The 20000-nt window shown below is 43.9% G+C and overlaps 1 protein-coding gene across 1 annotated transcript in view; it reads right to left on the bottom strand.

The window, feature by feature from the left end:
* The window catches only part of arl15a (ADP-ribosylation factor-like 15a), a 296066-nt gene that overhangs the window by 174554 nt on the left and 101512 nt on the right, over nt 1-20000 (bottom strand). Inside the window, exon 4 of the mRNA XM_063193820.1 lies at nt 11520-11728. Coding sequence (XP_063049890.1) covers nt 11520-11728 — 209 coding nt within the window. The remainder of the gene's footprint in view (nt 1-11519; nt 11729-20000) is intronic.

Here is a 20000-nt window from a genome sequence, read left to right as displayed (position 1 = left end):
CCTGCAACAATTGAGTTCTGCACTGATTTTTTATGTGTTTAAACTTTACACGTAAATGGATAAAACATATCTGGATTTTCAAATATCTGCACCAGCACCTTAGAGTGTCAATTTAACATTTTCATTCTTCATTATTTTTTACTTTGTAATAGAATGCTCAGTCACTTATTCTGATTTACACGCCAAAGTAGGGCTGCACAATTAATCGAAAAATAATCAAAATCGTGATAAAATAGTGAAATCGAAGTCATGATTTTAATCGTGATTTAATCGTGGCAATAGTGACCTACTTTTGAGAGCGTCCTTGAAGCCAGAACATACTGACAGGCTGGTGTTTCTGGCCAGAAATCTGTCCACTTAAGTTTCATGCTATTGCCTTTACATAATTATTACAATTCATTTTATTTTGCTCATCCTGTATGTAATTCATTCTTGGTTATATTTCATCTTGTTATAATTTTCAAAAAAATCTGCAAAAATCAATAATCGTGATTAATAATCGTGATTATGATTTTGACCAAAATAATCGTGATTATGATTTTTTCCGTAATCGTGCAGCCCTACCCCAAAGTAAACTATATATTACAGCAATAAGTGGAACAGTGGAATGGCATTATTCATCATTTGACCGAAGCATTTCGAGAGGAACTAAAATGCTGTATGTTTACGCGTGCGTCCATCCGAATGTGTATGTGTGTGTGTGTGCCTCACTGTCTTCGTACCTACAAGTAACTGTGCTGTATTGTACTATATGCTGTGTGTCTGTCTGTGTGCGTGTGTATGTGCGTACGTGTGTGTTAGCATGTGTGTCCATCAGGGGCGAGTTTAGGCTATTTTTAGTGGGGCCACGGCCCCACCGTGACTTGGCTCGGCCCCACTAGCTCAGGAGCCTTTTAAAATATTATTTGTGAATTGTATCGGGAATTAATGCAATTGCGCAGTCGCTTTGCCCCTGCGCAATATTCTGCTGCGACTGCCCCGTCTGGCAACCCTGTGTATGAACTTCAAGAAAGGTCTTGTGACGAGTCTGCCACACCTCTTCCGATTGGTTTGCATCTTCATGCAACTGTTTGCCGCCAGAGTTGTGTTCAGTTATGATTTTTGCGAAAGTAGTTTCTGGATTTATCATGCAGCCGAGGCAGAACCCAAATCTGCGCATATTCTTGTGATGAGAAGGTATGATGCACACTACACTACACACAATAAAGTGGTGTAGGCTACTGTAGTGCTGTGTGCAGACTATGATAGCATTGGTGTCATCATACTGACATAATTTTGTAAGCTGGTATGGTAAAAAAGTGTTGCGATGAAAGGCCATTAAAATCGTCCATTATTAGGTTGTGGATATCCGTGAAACATGCTTAACATAGCAGTGGCTAAGATTTTGTCAGGTGGTGCCTTGCGACGCACAATAGCCTACTTTCACTTTCGCCAGTGTTATGGGGCTCTCTGTTGACCACTTCATGCAAGGTGAGTCAGTCAGAATCACTAAAGCTTGAGGTAGCAAGATAACGGAAAGGGGAGTCAAATACAGATGGAATACAATGCGTAATCAACCTAGGCCTGAGTTAACCATGCCGTTTCTTTGCAAATGTATCAGAAAAAAATCAGAGTACAAATGATGAGGACATAGTGCTAAATAGGGGTTGTTACTACTAATAGCCTACGCCATCATCAGGACAGTCAACATTATATATATGCCTGGCAGCGTTTAGAAGTTGTGACTCGAGGGAATGAAACATGCTTCAGCCTTGGAATAGCGAACAGCAGGCAAATCTCTGCTGAAATTAGGCCTATATTACGGCGAGTATTACATTACCATTACATTGATAGTCGAGGTTCGCCCATATGCAGGGGAGGTTTATGTTTTGGTGATGCTGTAATTGTGATGTGAGAATGCGGGCTATCCAACTTCTCACTTAGCCTACTGATTTTGATGATTGGGAACTGTGTGAAGTTTATTGTTAGACAGCTGCTGCTTATAAACTCCACACTGAATAGCGGTTAGCGTTAGCGATTGCTAAGCACTTTTATTTGTAACTTTAACTTACAGTTGGGATAGTATCGTGCTGTACTGTATGCAGAATTTGCATTAGTGACATTATGTTTGATTGCTTTGTGAACCCATCCTGTAAAATTGCGTCTTTGGCTGTAGCAAGTTAGCTAAACATGCCAGGTTACGAGACAACTAGCTCATTTATAATAGGGTGACCAGATTTGGATTTGTAAAAAGGAGGACACATTTTTTTTTGGGGGGGGGGGGGGGGTCATCGGTGTATGTCATCGGTCATCGGTGTATGTCATCAGTGTATCTGTATCTACAGGTATGAAAGTATATAGGCCTGGGTATGAGGTATGATAGTAGGCCTATAAAGTATCAACGCATCCAAAATGGTCATTTGTTTAAAAGCCACTCTAACTTTTTGGCATGCACATTCATTTGTCTACCATAAATGACAATTAAAATCTCTTCAGTTACGCCTATAGGCCTATCACATAATTTGTGTGATCATATGCAGAGTGTGCCTTTGTTACAATCCTAGATAGTAGGCCTAACACCTATAGGCTATTGGAGTAGCTTAACAGCATAACAATGCAGCTCAATTTCATAGGCCTATTCTAATTTCTGCATTAGGTTTTTAAAAATAGATTCACCATCATGTAGGCCCATCTCAGTCATTCCCCACAAAGATGAACAGCATTAGGCTATATAACATTGGAAACTAAATATAAAAAACACAACATTTGTGGTTTTCAACTGAATTGATAATGAAGTTCTATTAGGCTACATATGGCTTTAGGCTTAGGCATTAGGCTATGTTTATAAGACACCTCACAATTTACCCCTCCACTGTCATCCATTAGGCCTATTTAGATAGGCTATTTGTAGTGGCATGGTGCTCAGAGATTAGCAATGGGCACTAGGGCTGGGTATTGCAGCTATGTTCCTGTATCGATTCGATTTCGACTCTGAGGGTTTTGAATCGATTAATCACAATTCGATTCGATTCAATTCGATTCACTCCGAATCGATTCAATCCGTTCCCTTTTTGGTGCAAGGATTTCCCCCAAAAGATGCTGTTGCCTATTTTTATATAAAAATGTCAAAGGGCTGTGGCTTGACCGTGTTAACAGATTGCTAATTTGTAATAAGTAGGCCTAGGCCTAATTGACTAATACCTACTGGGTATTTTCCATAGACCTAAATGAAACAAAAAGAACAAAAAGAAAAAGAGCAAAAAAATCGATTTTGTGCCCTGTGAATCGATTATGTGAATTTTAAATGATATCGATCGATTATCGATTGAATCGATTATTTTACCCAGCCCTAATGGGCACTGCAGCCATTAAGAGAGGAACTGGAGTTTTACCTATTAATAAGATAACCCATAGCGTTATCAATAACTGCAAAGGCAATAGACAGAAGAAGCTGATGAAGAAGAAGCTTAATTTCTTAACTCAGGAATGAGTCCTTCTAGCTCCGAGAAATTGCTTTTGCAAATAACTTGGAAATGTCAGATCATGAAAGAATTTTTAGGCTAAGTCTTGTGACAAGGTGTAGCCTAACAAAACTTGTACCTCCCTAAATGATGGATTTGGTGGTGTTACTAGGCATACTCCTGTGTTAGATTACCTTCATACCTGGCTTCACACGCGGGATTTTTTTTTTCAACTCCACCGCGAACGTGCATTTGCGTTTCTATCGGCATTGCAGTCCGTCGAACCGGCGGACAGATGCGCTTTCGCTTGTTAACATGGGGCGCACTAGCCTGGCTCTCGCGAGACCCCCAGTGCTTCGTGCATCTTCGTTACACTTCGTAACAATCCATCTGCGCGAGAGTCAGGTTAGGGGCGCACTGGCTAGTCCCCTAGGCTACTTCTTTCGGACACATGGTGCGAAGTGGCTAGATTTGATGAGAAGGGCGTGACTAATTTGTGAACGGTAGAGAGAAACCTGGAGTGGAGTCAAATGGAACGGAGTGAAAATTACAGTGCAGATGAATTAGGTCTATATTTCAGACAGTCCAACAAAATCCCGGACATTTCTGAAATTCCCCCCGGACATTTTTTTAGGTCTCACATGTAGGACATGTCCGGGGAAAACCGGATGTCTGGTCACCCTAATTTATAATATATATACGGAGTGAGACAGAGAGAAGAGGGGGCTTTTGATCCTGCTGCTGCGTGTGTGGGAGTGAGTGGGTGGGTGAGCGAGAGAGAGAGGGGCGCTTCTGATTGGATCAGCGCGAGTTTCAGATTAACCCCTGAAGTGCTGGGGAACAGCAAGTAGTGGCTCCTGTAATATTGAGTTGGGGTTTTGGTTAAAATGTACCAGCAGTGAAAACAAGAAAATGAGTGAGAAATAATTCACTGCACATTCACTAACAGTCCATATCACATTTGAATTAAAAGTAACTTACTATGATGTGATGTGTGTTATCCAAATAGATATCCACTCATGTTTTTGTATTTAGTGTCATTTTCACAAAATGATTTGGATGGGATTATTAAAAAAAATGCTACTTTTTTTTTTTAGTACCGAAAAGTACCGAAATACATGTTGATACCGATACCAGTACCAAAATATTGGTATCGTGACAACACTAACTCTGTATAATACTTCCTATAGGCCTACTGTATTATAATATTTCCCTCTCTCTTTTTCTTTCCTCTCAATCACATAAGAACTATGACAACCATTAGGGTGTGTATATGACACACAGTAGGCTACCAATCACAAGGATTACCTATGTAGGTAGCCTAATGTAAGTTAGATTTTGTGGGGGGAAATGTAATGTCATGTCTTGTGGGTAGTCCTTCATTGAGTGAACTGTTATTTAAAATTGAAAGCCTTTTGAAAACGAAATCTCAAATCTGAAATAGAAATGGAACGCTTGCTCTGTCAGGTACCTCTGTCAGGTACCACTGTTAGCACCAGGGGCCAGGCCCCCCTAAAGATCAAAAGCTAAAATCGCCCCTGGTGTCCATGCGTGCGTGCATGCGTGTGTGCGTCCGTGTGTATGTCTGTGTGTGTGTATGCGTGAGTGTATGTCAGTGTGACTGAGGGCACATGTAGAGCCTGCCTCGATGAATGCAAGCCCGAACGTGAGTGCATGACAGCATCATTTCTGCCTGTCTGGCCAGCATCAGCCTGTCCTGTGCTGTGCTGAAATTCGTCTGGGGGTTGAGGCTTCACTATCCTCTCGCCAGACAGAGATTGACCTTGTTGGGGGGAGCCACACACACACACATATGCACACATGCACACACACACCACACACACATCACACACACACACAGCAGCTACTTACCAAGTGCCTTGGTAAAGGATAGGTTCATGGTAGGGAATTTCAGCTTTAAAATAGCCTTCTGCACTGAAATTCTCACTCACTCACTCACTCACTCACTCACTCACTCACTCACTCTCTCTCTCTCTCTCTCTCTCTCTCTCTCTCTCTCTCTCTCACACACACACACACACAAACACACACACACACACACACATACATGCAAGCATGCACGAATGCACCCACAAAACACACAGACACATATGCGTACACACACACACACACACACACACACACACACACACACACACACACACACACACACACACACACACACACACACACACACACACACACACACATACACACACACACACACACACCATCTCTCTCTCTCTCTCTCTCTCTCTCTCTCCCGCACACAAAACACACACACACACACACACACACACACACACACACACACACACACACACACACACACACACACACACACACACACACACACACACACACACACACACACACACACACACACACACACACACACACACTCCCTCACATCTCTCATCAGGCATTGGTGTCTGTGTCTAAGTTTAGCTCGGGGTTCCCCGGCTAAGTCCACAGGCGTGGGGATAAGCCATTGGGGATGGGATGAAAGAAAGAAAAAAAAAGAGCCCCGGTCAGCTAAATCTGGAGTCTGTGCAACAGCTCAGACACTCTCTCTATCTCTTGCTCTATCTCTTGCTCTATCTCTCTCTCTCTCTCCCTTTCTCTCTCTCTCTCTGCATATCCACCTGTCTTTCTATCTCTCTATCTTATCTCTCTGTATTTTCATATCTCTCTCAACTCTCTCTCCCTCTCTCTCTCTCTGTCCCCCTTTCTCTCTCTCTCTCTCTCTCCCTCTCTCTCTCTCTGTCCCCCTTTCTCTCTCTCTCTGGTATGTCCAACGCCTGTCTGCCTGCCATTTGCCTTAGCCAGCCTTAGCCGCGGGCGATTTGGTGCGCGAGACGTGCGAACCACAGCAGGCAGGCTGGCTGAGCACAGACACCGGCTTATTAGCGTATTAGTATTAAGAGGGGGTAGGGGGGAGGGGGTAAAGGGGGTACACGCTGAGGGTAAGAGTTCTGTGGGTAAGAGGTCAATTAAGGGGAACTGAAATCGAGACAGTTTTCATTTTAACTTTTTTTTACAGGAGTAATTTTGAGTTCAAGGTTAATCCTTACCTATTGTAAGGTTGTCTAGCTGCCCTTCGAACTTTATGAGTCTTGAAACACACTTGTTATCATCACACATCCAAAGCTCATTGCACACAAAATTGACCATTTAAATGTGGTTTTATAATTTCAAATGCCGCACAAACTGTCTATTTGCTATTTTCATATTCACACGTAGACCCCTTTGGGATGAAAACTACTATATACAGTAAATGGAAAATATGTACGTGTAGGCCTTATTTGTTTTTCTGAAAGATTGTATCTTTATGCAGTACTTGGTTTGTTTGCATGCAGTTATTGAGCCAAACAAATAGTAAATACTAAAAACTATAGAAAACTGTACACAAACACAAATATATGTTACAATCAGCAAACATGAGCACAACAAGATCCAGAGAAGAACACAAGAAAAACTAGGTAAATAAGGTTTAAAAAATCTGCATATATATAAAAATATAGCCTACAAAAATATTTTTAAAAAATGATGTATATTTATGGAGAATAAGAGGTATGGTGATGGGAGGAAGTGCTCTGTAGAGGGGTCAGCTGGCGCGTAATGAGGCTTGCTATGAGGCTGGCGGACCGGACTCAAGGACATAAAAGCTACAGCCAAGGTTTGTGATGTCACAGCAGCCTCCCTGTGTGATCCTGGAGGGTTGGCCTTTGAGGATGCTGCTGCTTATAAAATCTGTCAGGAAATATTTGGTGAACTGCTAAAAGGCATCATCTTTGGCTCATTCCAATATGTATATATACAATTACTACATAATGCACACTACACTACATTGCGCACCTATATATAGGAACATAGGAACGAAATAATACTAACTCACATCTTACATGCCCTGCTATGTAGCGGATGACTGAACATTTCAGAAACATTTGTGTTCACAAAAGAGCCAAGAACGTATTGCACACTCATTTGTGTATACAAACACCTTTTTTGTTTATCTACACCTTTTTGTTTACAAACACTTCTTTAAGTGTTGTTGATAACCACTTAACAACTTACTTGGATGCCTATGGAGAATTGCTTTGCTACCAGTTGCTAACGTGGTTAGAAACGACTCTGTCACTGAGAAACACACCCCTAATGATATATCGTAGACCAGCTTCCAAATGACTTTTTGTGTGTGGGAGGAGGTGGTAGGTGGTTGTTGGGGTTGGAGTTGGCGGTTATTTATGTAGACAACTGGGTGTTATCACATCAAGCCAGCTGTGTGCTCGTCATCAAAGAGAAGCAGCAGGCTTATCAAACCAGATATTTGGCTGCATGACAAGGCTCTCTCTCTCTCTCTCTCTCTCTCTCTCTCTCTCTCTCTCTCTCTCTCTCTCTCTCTCTCTCTCTCTCTCTCCCCACACTTGAAACACTGTTTTTTGTGCCTGTTTCTCTTCTTTAAAACTTCAAATTTGTTTCCACTCACTCAATCCTATAAAATGCTCATTGCTCTCATCTGTATATTTCAATTCCAAGCCCTGTTTTAATATGTCCTCCTCTCCTCTCCGTCTCTGCCTCTGTCTCTCTGATTCACTCCTCCTGGGTTTTCTCACTGTGTGGAAAAAAGACATTACTCACGGCCTCTGTCACGTCACGTCACACTGTGTTTACTCTGTGCCTGGCGTGCAGCTCTGCCCAAGTTGTGTGTGTGTGTGTGTGTGTGTGTGTGTGTGTGTGTGTGTGTGTGTGTGTGTGTGTGTGTGTGTGTGTGTGTGTGTGTGTGTGTGTGTGTGTGTGTGTGTGTGTGTGTGTGTGTGTGTGTGTGTGTGTGTGTGTGTGTGTGTGTGTGTGTGTGTGTGTGTGTGAGAGAGAAAGAGAGTGTGTGTGTGTGTGTGTGTGTGTGAGAAAGAGTGTGTAGTGTGCGTGTGTGTGTGTGTGTGTGTGTGTGTGTGTGTGTGTGTGTGTGTGTGTGTGTGTGTGTGTGTGTGTGTGTGTGTGCGCACGCATGCGTACATGAGTGTGTATGGAGGTAGGGAGTTGGGATGTGATAGGGTGTTTGAGGAGAGATTTGGAGGAGGGTGGAGGTGGGGGTGGTTGGACCCAGGATAGCGGTGCGTGATAAGGGTGACGGGGGTCAGGGGGGGTGTCTGAGTGGGCTGGAGACTTGAGAGAACATCCTTTATCAACAACATGACGCAAGAGCACAGCACGGACGTAGGCCAGGACGTATTAGAGTAGTGTTTCTCAACGGGGGTGGTACAGCCCCCCAGGGGGCGTTGGTGGGCTGTAGGGGGGCATTGAGGAGGATACAGATGAGAGGGGGCGGTGCTTAGTTGCCATTGGGGAGCATTCGTTTTTTAATACTATGGGGGGTGTTGTCAGGCTTATGATGAGGTCAAGGGGGCGTTGGGAGGCTTGTAATGAGGCCAAGGGGGCGCTTGTTCAAAAAAGGTTGAGAACCACTGTATTAGGGCATGCCTCTCATAGGGGCCGGGGCCGGAGCTGGGGCCAGACCTGGGGCTGGGGCCACTTCGTCTCAACAACAACACTCTTTTCCCGCGGTGCAACAACTGGCCTGGCCTCTACTCCTCAGCCCACCCACATACACACACACACACCTAAACACACATGTATACACACAAACACACACACACATGCAGATATACACACACAGACGCAGACACACACACATGCAGACATACACACACATGCAGACAAAAACACACACACACACACACAAATTTACACACTTTTACACACTTATACACACGCACATGCATAATGTACGCACGCACACACACACACACACACACACACACACACACACACAAAAACACACACACACACACACATAGAAACAGAGACACACGCACAGGCTTAGCCACACTCTCACAAACACATAACACATATGCTTTTCCCCTTCAGACGCACAAACAATTCATCCAATGTGTTTGCAGGGAAGCCAACATAACAAAAACTCTCCATTCCTGCAGGGGAGATCAGCATGAGGTAGGCCTGGGACTCAGACCAGACACTGACTCTCTCCTTCCCTCTCTCCTTCCCTCTCTCTCTCTCTCTCTCTCTCTCTCTCTCTCTCTATCGCTCTCTCTCTCCCTCTCTCTCTCCCTCTCGTTCTCTCTCTCCCTCTCTCTTATTCTCTTTCCTCTCTCTCTCTCTCTCTCTCTCTCTCTCTCTCTCTCTCTCTCTCTCTCTCTCTCTCTCTCGCATACACGCCATCCATCTTCCTTTTTTCTGTTTTTCTCCACCTACACAGTACTGAGCGTCACAATCGTGGGGGATAGGGGCTGTTGCAACACCCAACCCACCTTCACGTAAACATGGTTTCACTCCCCCGCGAGAGTAAAAATGAAATGGCAAAGAAATACACAGGCATTACTAGCAGAGAAGAGGTATTCTGAAGAAGAAGAAAAACAGAGACATACACAGTCCTTGACTGAATGCCAAATGGAATGACATTGAATGGACAAAACATACTGAGTTGCTCTTAAAGTCAAGTTAATATTCCCATTCCCAGGACAAAGGAATAGCTTTAGAAATAACAGTTGACGTGTGAAAAACACTTCTTCAGGTATGGAGGTCATAGTGCAGATGTTGAATTTAATATTTACTATCTATCTAAATTACAACTGAATTATTACGGTTTATGACAGTACTCAGTGTACACATGGTCATTCATGCCAGCCATTTACACTGTAATTCATTATAATAATAATGGTCTGAAAAGCTATTTATTTTTGGGGCTGTTTAGCTAACCTATCCCCAGCTAGCTGGTTAATGTGTCAGTACAACATGTCTTTGGCCTACTGATGAATTACAGTTGTCACATCAAATTAGCATTGTTCTTTTTTGTTATAAAACATAACAGGGACAAATGAGGGAAAAAAATATGGTTTTGTTGTTCCAAACCAACTCATGTGGCAAAAGTAATGGGGAAGGGATGCTTTTTTGCATCCCACGCAAGGGTTGTACAGCTGACCTAAATTATCATTAGTGTGTTTGGATTTTGCTAATGGGGGAAACAGGAAGATATTTGACATGGAAAATTATTCAATTCCGCTGTCTCACGCCAACGTCCCAGCCCTGAGGTCTGTTGGTTTAGATCAGGTCATTGCTTCAAGGTATCAACCAGCTTACCACAGGTAAATAGTTATAGAACAGTATGTAACCCCAATGTTTTAATTAATGTGAATATTTTCATATGTGGTACATTATCATGATGTTTTGTCATACATCATTGTTTTTATAATCAGATTCAGTGTTCGTATAGTTCCTGCACTTCGTTGCCCCCTCCCCAACTCACAGTTAATTGCTTTCACTTTGATTCCAAATGACAAATTGAAGGAACATAGGATCCAAAACATAAGCACACACTCACACACAGTCACGTGCATGTACACAGACCACCTTCATCCCCACTCAAACACACATAGATCCCCACACACACTGACCTCTCGTGCAGGTCGCATTGCAGGCTGGATGAGGAGGGGCAGTGTGCAGGCACATACAGTACACAAGTCACACCCCTCGCACACAAACACACAAAAAACAGACACAAGACCCACGCCCCCCTCCCCAAACCACACCAACAGTATAGGTTCCACACAAATAGCAATGCACCTCTGGTGTGGGGCGCGTGCTGGGCTGGTCCTGGTGGGTGGGCCAGGATGAGGAGGGGCAGTACATATAGGCACATACCATAGTACGTACAATACACAGACCACCACCACCACCACCACCCATCCTCCTTACACACACACACACACACACACACACACACACACACACACACACACACACACACACACACACACACACACACACACACACACACACACACACACACACACACACACACACACTTTAAGCGTCTATGTTTTATAAACACAATATGCTCTTTCTGCGTTTTCGCCGGCAGTTACGACGGGTGTAGATCATTTTTTGCTGTGTTAGGAGTGCGGCCTGCCGGCGTCCTGCCAGCGAGGCCCATGCACACACACACACACACACACACAGACAGTTACACCCACACACACACATACGACAGCAGCTACATACCTCTGGCGCGGGGCGAGCGCTGGGCTGGTCCTGGTGGTGGGCGAGGATGAGGAAGGGCAGTGTGCAGAGCTGCGGGTGCTGCAGGGCCGAGTGCAGCTCCGCCCGCGACGCCTCCAGCTCGGCCGCCGAGCACGCGCTGTTCACCACAAACACCACGCCCTGCGAACCCTGGTAGTAGCGGCTCCAGTACTTCTTGATGTGCGCCGCTCCTGCAGAGAGAACAACAAGCAGTGATGGGCAAAAATGGATTCAGTAGCCTCTTACGGGAGATGGGCTCGTCGAAGGGCCTATTCACTCATTGCTGTAACCACTCAACTACAGTATATCATAACAACATACTCAAGCACAGGTTGAGGATGAGAGTCTGCACATTGGAAATAACAGTGATAGGCAAAATGGATCCATTAGTTTACAATACAGTGTCACATACTCCAAATCAAAGTATGTGGATCATGTAAACATGAAATACAACTTTTGAGACACTCAAAAAAGATTTTATTAAATTCTGGCTACATGCCTTTGCGTTTCGACAAAGTGACTTCATCAGGGCATCAAATAGCTGATCTTTCAACAATACAATCACCTGGTTGAACTGGACAGGTAAAACCAAGTCCTTTGGAATACAGTATGTGGCACTGGTTTGTAACTAAGGAATCCATTTTGACACAACAGAATAGAATAGAAACCGTTTACAATAGGTGACATTCAGAATTATTGTCCGGCTCACACAATACATCAAAGTAAATCTGCTGCAATTAATTGGATTGCCCCCACAAGCCTCCCCAAGTTCCACCTGATGTTTGAGTGGGAACATTGAATCTTCTTACAAAGCTCCTGGGAGAAAGAGATGCATGTACGTACTTGAAAAAAACATGATTCACATGAGATGCCTGAATGTAAATAATCAAAGTCATCCGCCTTCTTTCTTTTCATTATACTCAGTGCAGCGACATTTAAAGCAGTTCTTAGACATACTACATACAGTACAGTGGTTCCCATACATTGAGGAAACTATGGCGCACCGCCATAGTTAAAATTTGTCCGCCATAGTTTTTAACGATTTCTATTTTTTTAAAAACAATTTGAAAAACGATTTCCTTCGCATTTCCGTCCTGAAGTGAGTACATTCTATAGAGAAAACCATGAGTGCTTCAAAGACAGAGGGATCAAAAGCCTAGTCAAGTTGTTGCAGTTAAATTGGGTTTGGGAGCAATAAAACCTCTTCAGAGAAGGGACAGTTGGGATGAGTTTACTGACACTCCCCAGGCTTTGTTTTACAGTCGCATGATAATGAGTTAGGCGACAGGCTTTCATTGACACAGCAGAGGAGACATGGAGCAGCATATAGAAATGAATGTGTAATATGTTGTTCAGCCCTTTTACTGGGAGGAATTTTGGAAAACTCGCCCTATGACCAGCAACCCTCATGTAAAATGTGTATGCCTATGTGTGTGGGGAAAAAGGCATAGCCTACTCTCTTAGACCCTTTTTGTCTGTGCATTAACAATTTCACAGTGCTCCTAAATTCTTATCTGTGCTCCTATTTTTTTCATTGCATAGACCCCTGCATGAGGGACGAATGAAAAGTGTGTTGCAAAAAGAAATGATTCACTGTACTGCATTTTTTTATATACATGACAATGTACTACTACACATGTCATGGGTAAAATCTTATGTAATTTGTGAAAACATAAATGGCTGAAATGTAGGCCTATAGTTTCTCCATGCGGCAATGTCATACATTTTGCCGGTTTGCATTTACGCCGTGTGAATTTCCATGAGGGGTGGCGGGGTGGAGAGAGCTGAAAGGGCATGAGTTCTAGGGTGTGAGAGCTGGGTGTGACAGTGTTCTGTTTGCCTGGCATGTGTGAATGTGTCAGCACCACAAAGACAAAAAAGAGCAATGAAAGTGCTGCTGTTTTAAGATTGTATGGTCTGGGATTTTGAGGTTTGTAATTTTGACTCTTTGATACTTTTCCTAAGCACGATTTTGAGTGCACCTTTTGCCTGTAGCTACCAGGGTGTGTGAGTTGCAGTACCATGAGGGATGAGTGTCATCACCATCTGTTAATGATCGAAACTATGAACAATCGGAGATGATTAATCAGCTATATACACACGGCATGAGAATGAGAGGAATGCCAGGGGCTATGGCATGCAGTATGGCGTGGGCCTGCCCATGCTTCCTTCCTGTGACATTGCACAAAATACTGTTACAGCTTGAGTTGGAGTTGAAGGTAAAAGCTTGCACATCCAAATGTCCTGGGAGCAGGACCAATAAATAGCCAGATAAAAAGAGAGAAAGCAGACTTTTCTCTCTTTTTGCACAGCTTGAGTAGGAGCCAGTCTCTTCCTTTCTGTGTGAATATCTTGCGACTTTCATGGTACTTACGTGGTGCAGTTAAACACGACATCGCCGAATCTTGAATTGAGACAATCATGCTGGAGATAGTCGCTCACAGACAGAGCAACGCTTAGACTAGCAGAGATCAGACTGGACACCTACAGTAAGCACACCTGTGGTGCCAGCCAGTACAAACAATGAAATCACAGCAAACATGTATCTGGGACAATGAAGGATGAGAGCAATGCAATATCTATCGTTTTTTCTCTTGCCTTGTCTCTTTAACTTTTTACTGCATTGTGATGTTTTATTGTGATATGGTCCCTTTGGGTCTGGAATAATGAATTGAATTGAATTGAACTAATAAAATATATCGTTATTACACTTAAAGTACAGTCACTAGTGATGTGGGGATGGATAGATGCCTTGCCCGAGGAAACTTCAGTCACGGATGAAGGTACAGGACAGAACTGATCCTACTGGGGCTGGATTCTAACCCCTCCTATTCCTGACACCGAGCCAGCATACAAAACGTGACAAGAGCGGCAATGGCCCCAGACGTAATTGGCTTTGTATAGAGGACCTGGCGACAAAAGAGACCATGACGATTCAGGTGACAAGAGGCGATTTGAGCAATATGAACGACAGTTTTTAGTCAAACTTCAGTGAATATTATGATAATGATCTATGATGTGGTTCGGACACAGTCGAAGCAGCCAATCGGAATGCCATAATGCTTCCATTCTTGCTTTAGCGATCCTACTTCGTCGCTTTTGTTGCTTGTGTCATTCTTGCTCTGAAATGGTCCAACAACCGGAGTAATTAGGCTACACCTGCCATACATGCATTCATGACCAACCTTTCCTGACCCCACTTCCCTGCTGTGTTGTGCTGCAAAAATATAGTATACTGTTGAGATATGTAGGAGTTAAACTGATCAACTGATTGATTATTTGGTTTACTGTACCTCATTTATCATTATGCTAAATTTGTGCGAGGTGCAGTGTCACACAGTCTAAAATGGAATACATTAAAAACACGTCTGTTCATGACCAACCAGTCCTCAATCCAACTCATTCTTAAAAAGTTCAAAGTTTTTTATTTGCCATGTGTGTGTACTTAGTACTCCAGGCACACTGAACTCTTGTGCAGGCCATCTGAGTCAATAAATTAATTGTGAACCAACATGAAAGACAATTAAAAATAAATACAATTAAATAATAAAAGTCATGGTCTGACCCACACTGCTGCACAGATGCAGCAGAGAGATAATGACCTCTATTGGAGTTCAACAGATTGACTGATCGATCGATTGGTTGGTTGGTTTACCACCATGTGAAATTGGAGTGATTTTATATAGGCTGCAGTACCATATGGACTATACAGTCACGACAGACCTCAGTTCAACTCACTCTGGCCTCTCCTGACCCACTTCAGTCCTATAGCTATAACCTACACAGATGTACAGCTGCTGCAGAAAGATAACAATGAGTTCTGCAGGAGTTGCTCCCCTTTGATCCAGGAAGGATCATCCCAGATCCAGACATGATCTTATGGGGGATTCATGACCGTTCGCTAGAAGTCAGCTCAGTCCTAAAACCTACTGTATGGCCTGGCTTGATTTACCACACAGTCAAATGAATGGTATTTCCGAGAGATGCCATCCCCACTCGGACGTAATGTGTGCTACGTGCAGGACAAAGTTTGTGTTAGTGTCATAACCTCAGTAACCGTGAGTAACTCAGGTTGTACAGCTGGAATGCGCACAGGGTGGGTAGCATATTCATTAGCCTGTTGGGAGGCATAAATAAACATGGATCAATTTGGTTTGTCTTGCTCGTGACCATAGTGGAGACTCTTTCGTAGTTCTGACATCTCAATGACGTAAAACAGAGAGGTGAAAGATTACCCAAAAGAAATAAACCGCAAAAATGTTGTATTTAATCTGATGGCATTACCCTCTTAGGGAGTCTCTTTACAGATATAAATATTATATGTGTGTGCTCCTCTTAAACATTGGGCTTAACACAATACTGGAGTTTTAACAGCTTTTGATACATGCCGCCAGAGAGGGGGGGGAGACGACGAGAGAGAGAGAGAGAGAGAGAGAGAGAGAGAGAGAGAGAGAGAGAGAGAGAGAGAGAGAGAAATGTGTGTGGAAAACATAGTTGGAAGGAATATTTCCATTTCACAACTCTATACCGTACGTACTTGTGAATTCTGGTTTCTAACATTTATGATTTACTAAACAACATGTACTGTATATGAAAGATCCTTCAGTCATTTTGTGGTAGTGTGCTGTCCAATGTCTTTGTCAGGGGAGGGAAGGGAGAGTATCTCCCTGCTGTCTCCGTCTCCCTGCCAGCTCTCCCACCATAGATGTCAGGCTCACAACTCTCACATCTGATTTGAGTAAAACCTTCCAACACATTTCCGAATAGTCACTATCTCACCCTAGTATCTCTGACATCTTCTCCGGCGACTTTGTCCCTCAAAACATGTTCCAGTACAGCATATCACTGTGCTCCATACAGTCACAAATTCAATCAGTTTCAGATTCTTTTTTAATTTTTTAAATTTTGTTTATTTTTTTGGTCTTTTTGACTTTATTTATGACAGGACAGTGAAGGTGGTGACAGGAAGCGAGTGGGGAGAGAGAGATGGGGAAGGGCCAGCAAAGGACCCCGGCAGGGTATCGAACCCGGGTCAGCCGCACAGCAGACGAGCGCCCCACCGTTTGGCCACGGCAGGGCCATCACTCAGATTCAGATTCAGGTTCCAGGTAAAGATTTCTTCCGCTACAGTATATTGGTTTTGCTTTCTTTACTATTTGACTATCCCCCCCTCTCTCGGTCAGACTGTCTGTCTGTCTGTACGTCTCTTTCTCTCCCTAAACTCATCCCACTCCCCTCTGCTCTGTCTCTGTGTGTTTATCTCAGGAGATGTGTCTGTCTCTCTGCTGGGTGGATGGTAGATGGGCTCTGCTCTTCTCCTCTCAGCTCATCTCATTATACTGCACTTAGCTGACACTTTTTTATACAAAGCGACTTACAACTATTATTTTTCAGGGTATTGGTTACAGTCCCTGGAGCAATGTGGGATAAGGTGCCTAGCTCAAGGGCACTTCAGCCATGGATGGAGATGTAGGCCGAGGTCAGGGGGGATTCGAACCCCCAGATTGAAAGACCAACTCTCTAACCACTAGGCCACAGCTGCCCATCTCTTCTTCCTACTCTTCTCTTCTGTGCTCTGTCACCCCATCCAGACCCCATGTCTGCTCTTGGACTCAGAGGCAGCACCACCACCACCATCCAACACTCACTGTATTTAAGTGTCCAACAAACACACACACACACACACACGCATGCACGCACGCACACACGCACGCACACACACACACACACACACACACACACACACACACACACACACACACACACATGCACGCACGCACACACACACACACACACACACACACACACACACACACACACACACACACAGACACCCACACACACAGTTTGTGGGTATTCCCTTTTTCTCCCTCTCTTTCTTTCTCTGTCTGACACACTACACACACACACATACACACTGTAGGCCTACACAAATACTACTGCAATAATAACATGACATTAGAAAAGTTCATCTGCAGTTTTTTCCCCACTAATTTGGCAGGGGATTCCGGCAGTGGGGCGGGACAGCAAGTTTCCCGAGGCGCCAGCTATTGTAGGATCGCCACTGCACACATGCACGCACACACGCACGTACACACACACACGCACACATGCACGCACACACGCACGTACACACACACACTCAAAGCAAATACTGGCTCATCTGAATTTGCAAGTGATAACTCATACTACAAAAACTCAACACACCGCACACCACAACTCAACACCGTCTGTATGAGGGTGTGCACGAATGCATGTGTGTGTGTGTGTGTGTGTGTGTCTGTTTGTCTGTGTGTGTGTGTCTAAGTGTGGTTTGTGTGTGGGGGACGTGTGTGGGAGAGGGGGGGTTTGAGGACTGTTTTAAGGGGGATGCCTTCAAATACCTCCAATTTATGACCTCAACATGTTTCCTTTTTCTGGACGGCAGTAATTTGGGTGTGCATGCATATCCGCTCGCTCCAGAAACAAGCTTCAGTGCGCACCACAACTTCTATTTGTTAGTGTAAGTAATTTGAGGAAGAGGACCTACATGCTCACCAAGTGAGTCATCTTCCACTCACTCACTCACTCACTCACTCACCCCCGCCCCCCACACACACACACACATATGCGTGTCCTTGCCACAAACTCTCTCTCTCTCTCTCTCTCTCTCTCTCTCTCTCTCTCTCTCTCTCTCTCTCTCTCTCTCTCTCTCTCTCTCTCTCTCTCTCACACACACACACACACACACACACACACACACACACACACACACACACACACACACACACACACACACACACACACACACACACACACACACACACACACAATGTCTGGAGCTATGAGAAGCGAAGCCATAGTGGCCCGGGGCATCAGAGGTGAATGGCTGTGCAGTGCACTCACAGTCTCATTATGACAGCTCTCATCGCTCAGTTGTCAGCCCACAATTCCTCTTCCTGTTTTTTTCTTTTTATATTTTATATATAAATATCTTTAAATATCTTTAATATCTTTTATTTGTCTTTTTTATTACATCTGTCGTACTACTCATACAAGCTATAGGTCTTTTTTTTTTAGAAACATCAATATCTATGTCAATTTCAATGTATACTGTATGTCAATATTTTCGATGTCAGCTTTTGGTTCAGTTTTTAGAAAGTGGCTTCCCTGTGACGTCTGAGTGAGCCAAGCAAATTGACAAAATGTTCTGCCTTCAGCGAGTCGGTCTACGTCACTGTCCCACATCCTGTCCTGGCCTTTTTCCTGATCACGCAATGTGTTATGAAGTTGATTATTGTACAACTCTTTCCCCTTCTCCCCCCACCACATGTTGAATTATTTATTTATGTTCATCTGTCCAACATGGAATTGCATTCATTTTTGGGTTCCTACTGGTGGCTTCTGCCACCTATTGGTCATTGACGATGAGGAGGACTACTTTTTTCCACCCCCACCAGACAAGCACTTTTTTTGAAAGACAGACAACAGGCGACAGTCCCACTTGTTCTCCATTACCAAATGGCTTGGCGGGACAATTTGGGTTCCTCTGGAAGTCCCCCCTGATAGCAAAAGTCCTCAGTCATGTTTTCCTGATTTGGTGTGATTGATGAAACAAGCTTGTGGGTGGTGGTGAGCTCAGAGGAACATCCTGCACGAAGCCATGTGCAGCTGAACAGTCCATCACAAGATAGTTGTCACACAAAGAACAAACCACATACACCATGTCCTCCACTGCGAAAGCTGAGCACTACAGGAAGACCATACATAATATGGTGCAACCAATTGCTGTATCTGTCCTGCTGCTTCGACTTTCCTTCCTTGCGTGGTGATGTATCAAGATGGGCTGCTTCATAGAAATGAGCTACCAATAAGCTGTTAACATAGCTCAAACCCAAACCCTAACAGAAGTTGGGTTGTGTTTCCCAACTTTTTTCTCTTGCCTTCTCCCTAAGCCTTTTTGTCATATCATGAGTACCCCCTAACTTGAGCTCTATACCTCTTTCTCTATCCATATTCCATTCTGTTATCTTTACATTTTTTTCCAAGTAAGTTACCCCGTACAGTGTGCTTGAGTAGCTCTAGTGGTATGTGTACCCACAGTTGAGGAACCACATTGTAAGTATTTGAGATGCAGTGTAATGGCTTGGTCCAATAGCTCAGCTCGGCAGGCAGTAGGGGTGTAAATCACAGCCTCCATGACGATACGATGCAGTATTGATTTTTTTCGATTCTTAAGAATTCCCCACGATACGATTTCATTCGATTACTTTTCTCCTTCTATTATGTTATGGAGCCAGGGCATTGGACAAGGGCCAGCGATTCAATAATTTTCGATACTTAAGAATTCCCCACAATACGATACGATTCGATTAAACCGCTGGTTATAGGATCGATGCATCTATTACGTAAGGGTTAACGTTCGGCGAGAAGGTCGCTACCGTGGAATAGCAGCACGACAGAGAGAATCTTTAGACCCCGACG

This window comes from Engraulis encrasicolus, chromosome 3 (genome assembly GCF_034702125.1).
Source record: "Engraulis encrasicolus isolate BLACKSEA-1 chromosome 3, IST_EnEncr_1.0, whole genome shotgun sequence".
Lineage (NCBI taxonomy): Eukaryota > Metazoa > Chordata > Actinopteri > Clupeiformes > Engraulidae > Engraulis > Engraulis encrasicolus.
The sequence above is the reverse complement of the archived record's forward strand: the minus strand, read 5'-3'. Positions and strand labels throughout refer to the sequence as shown.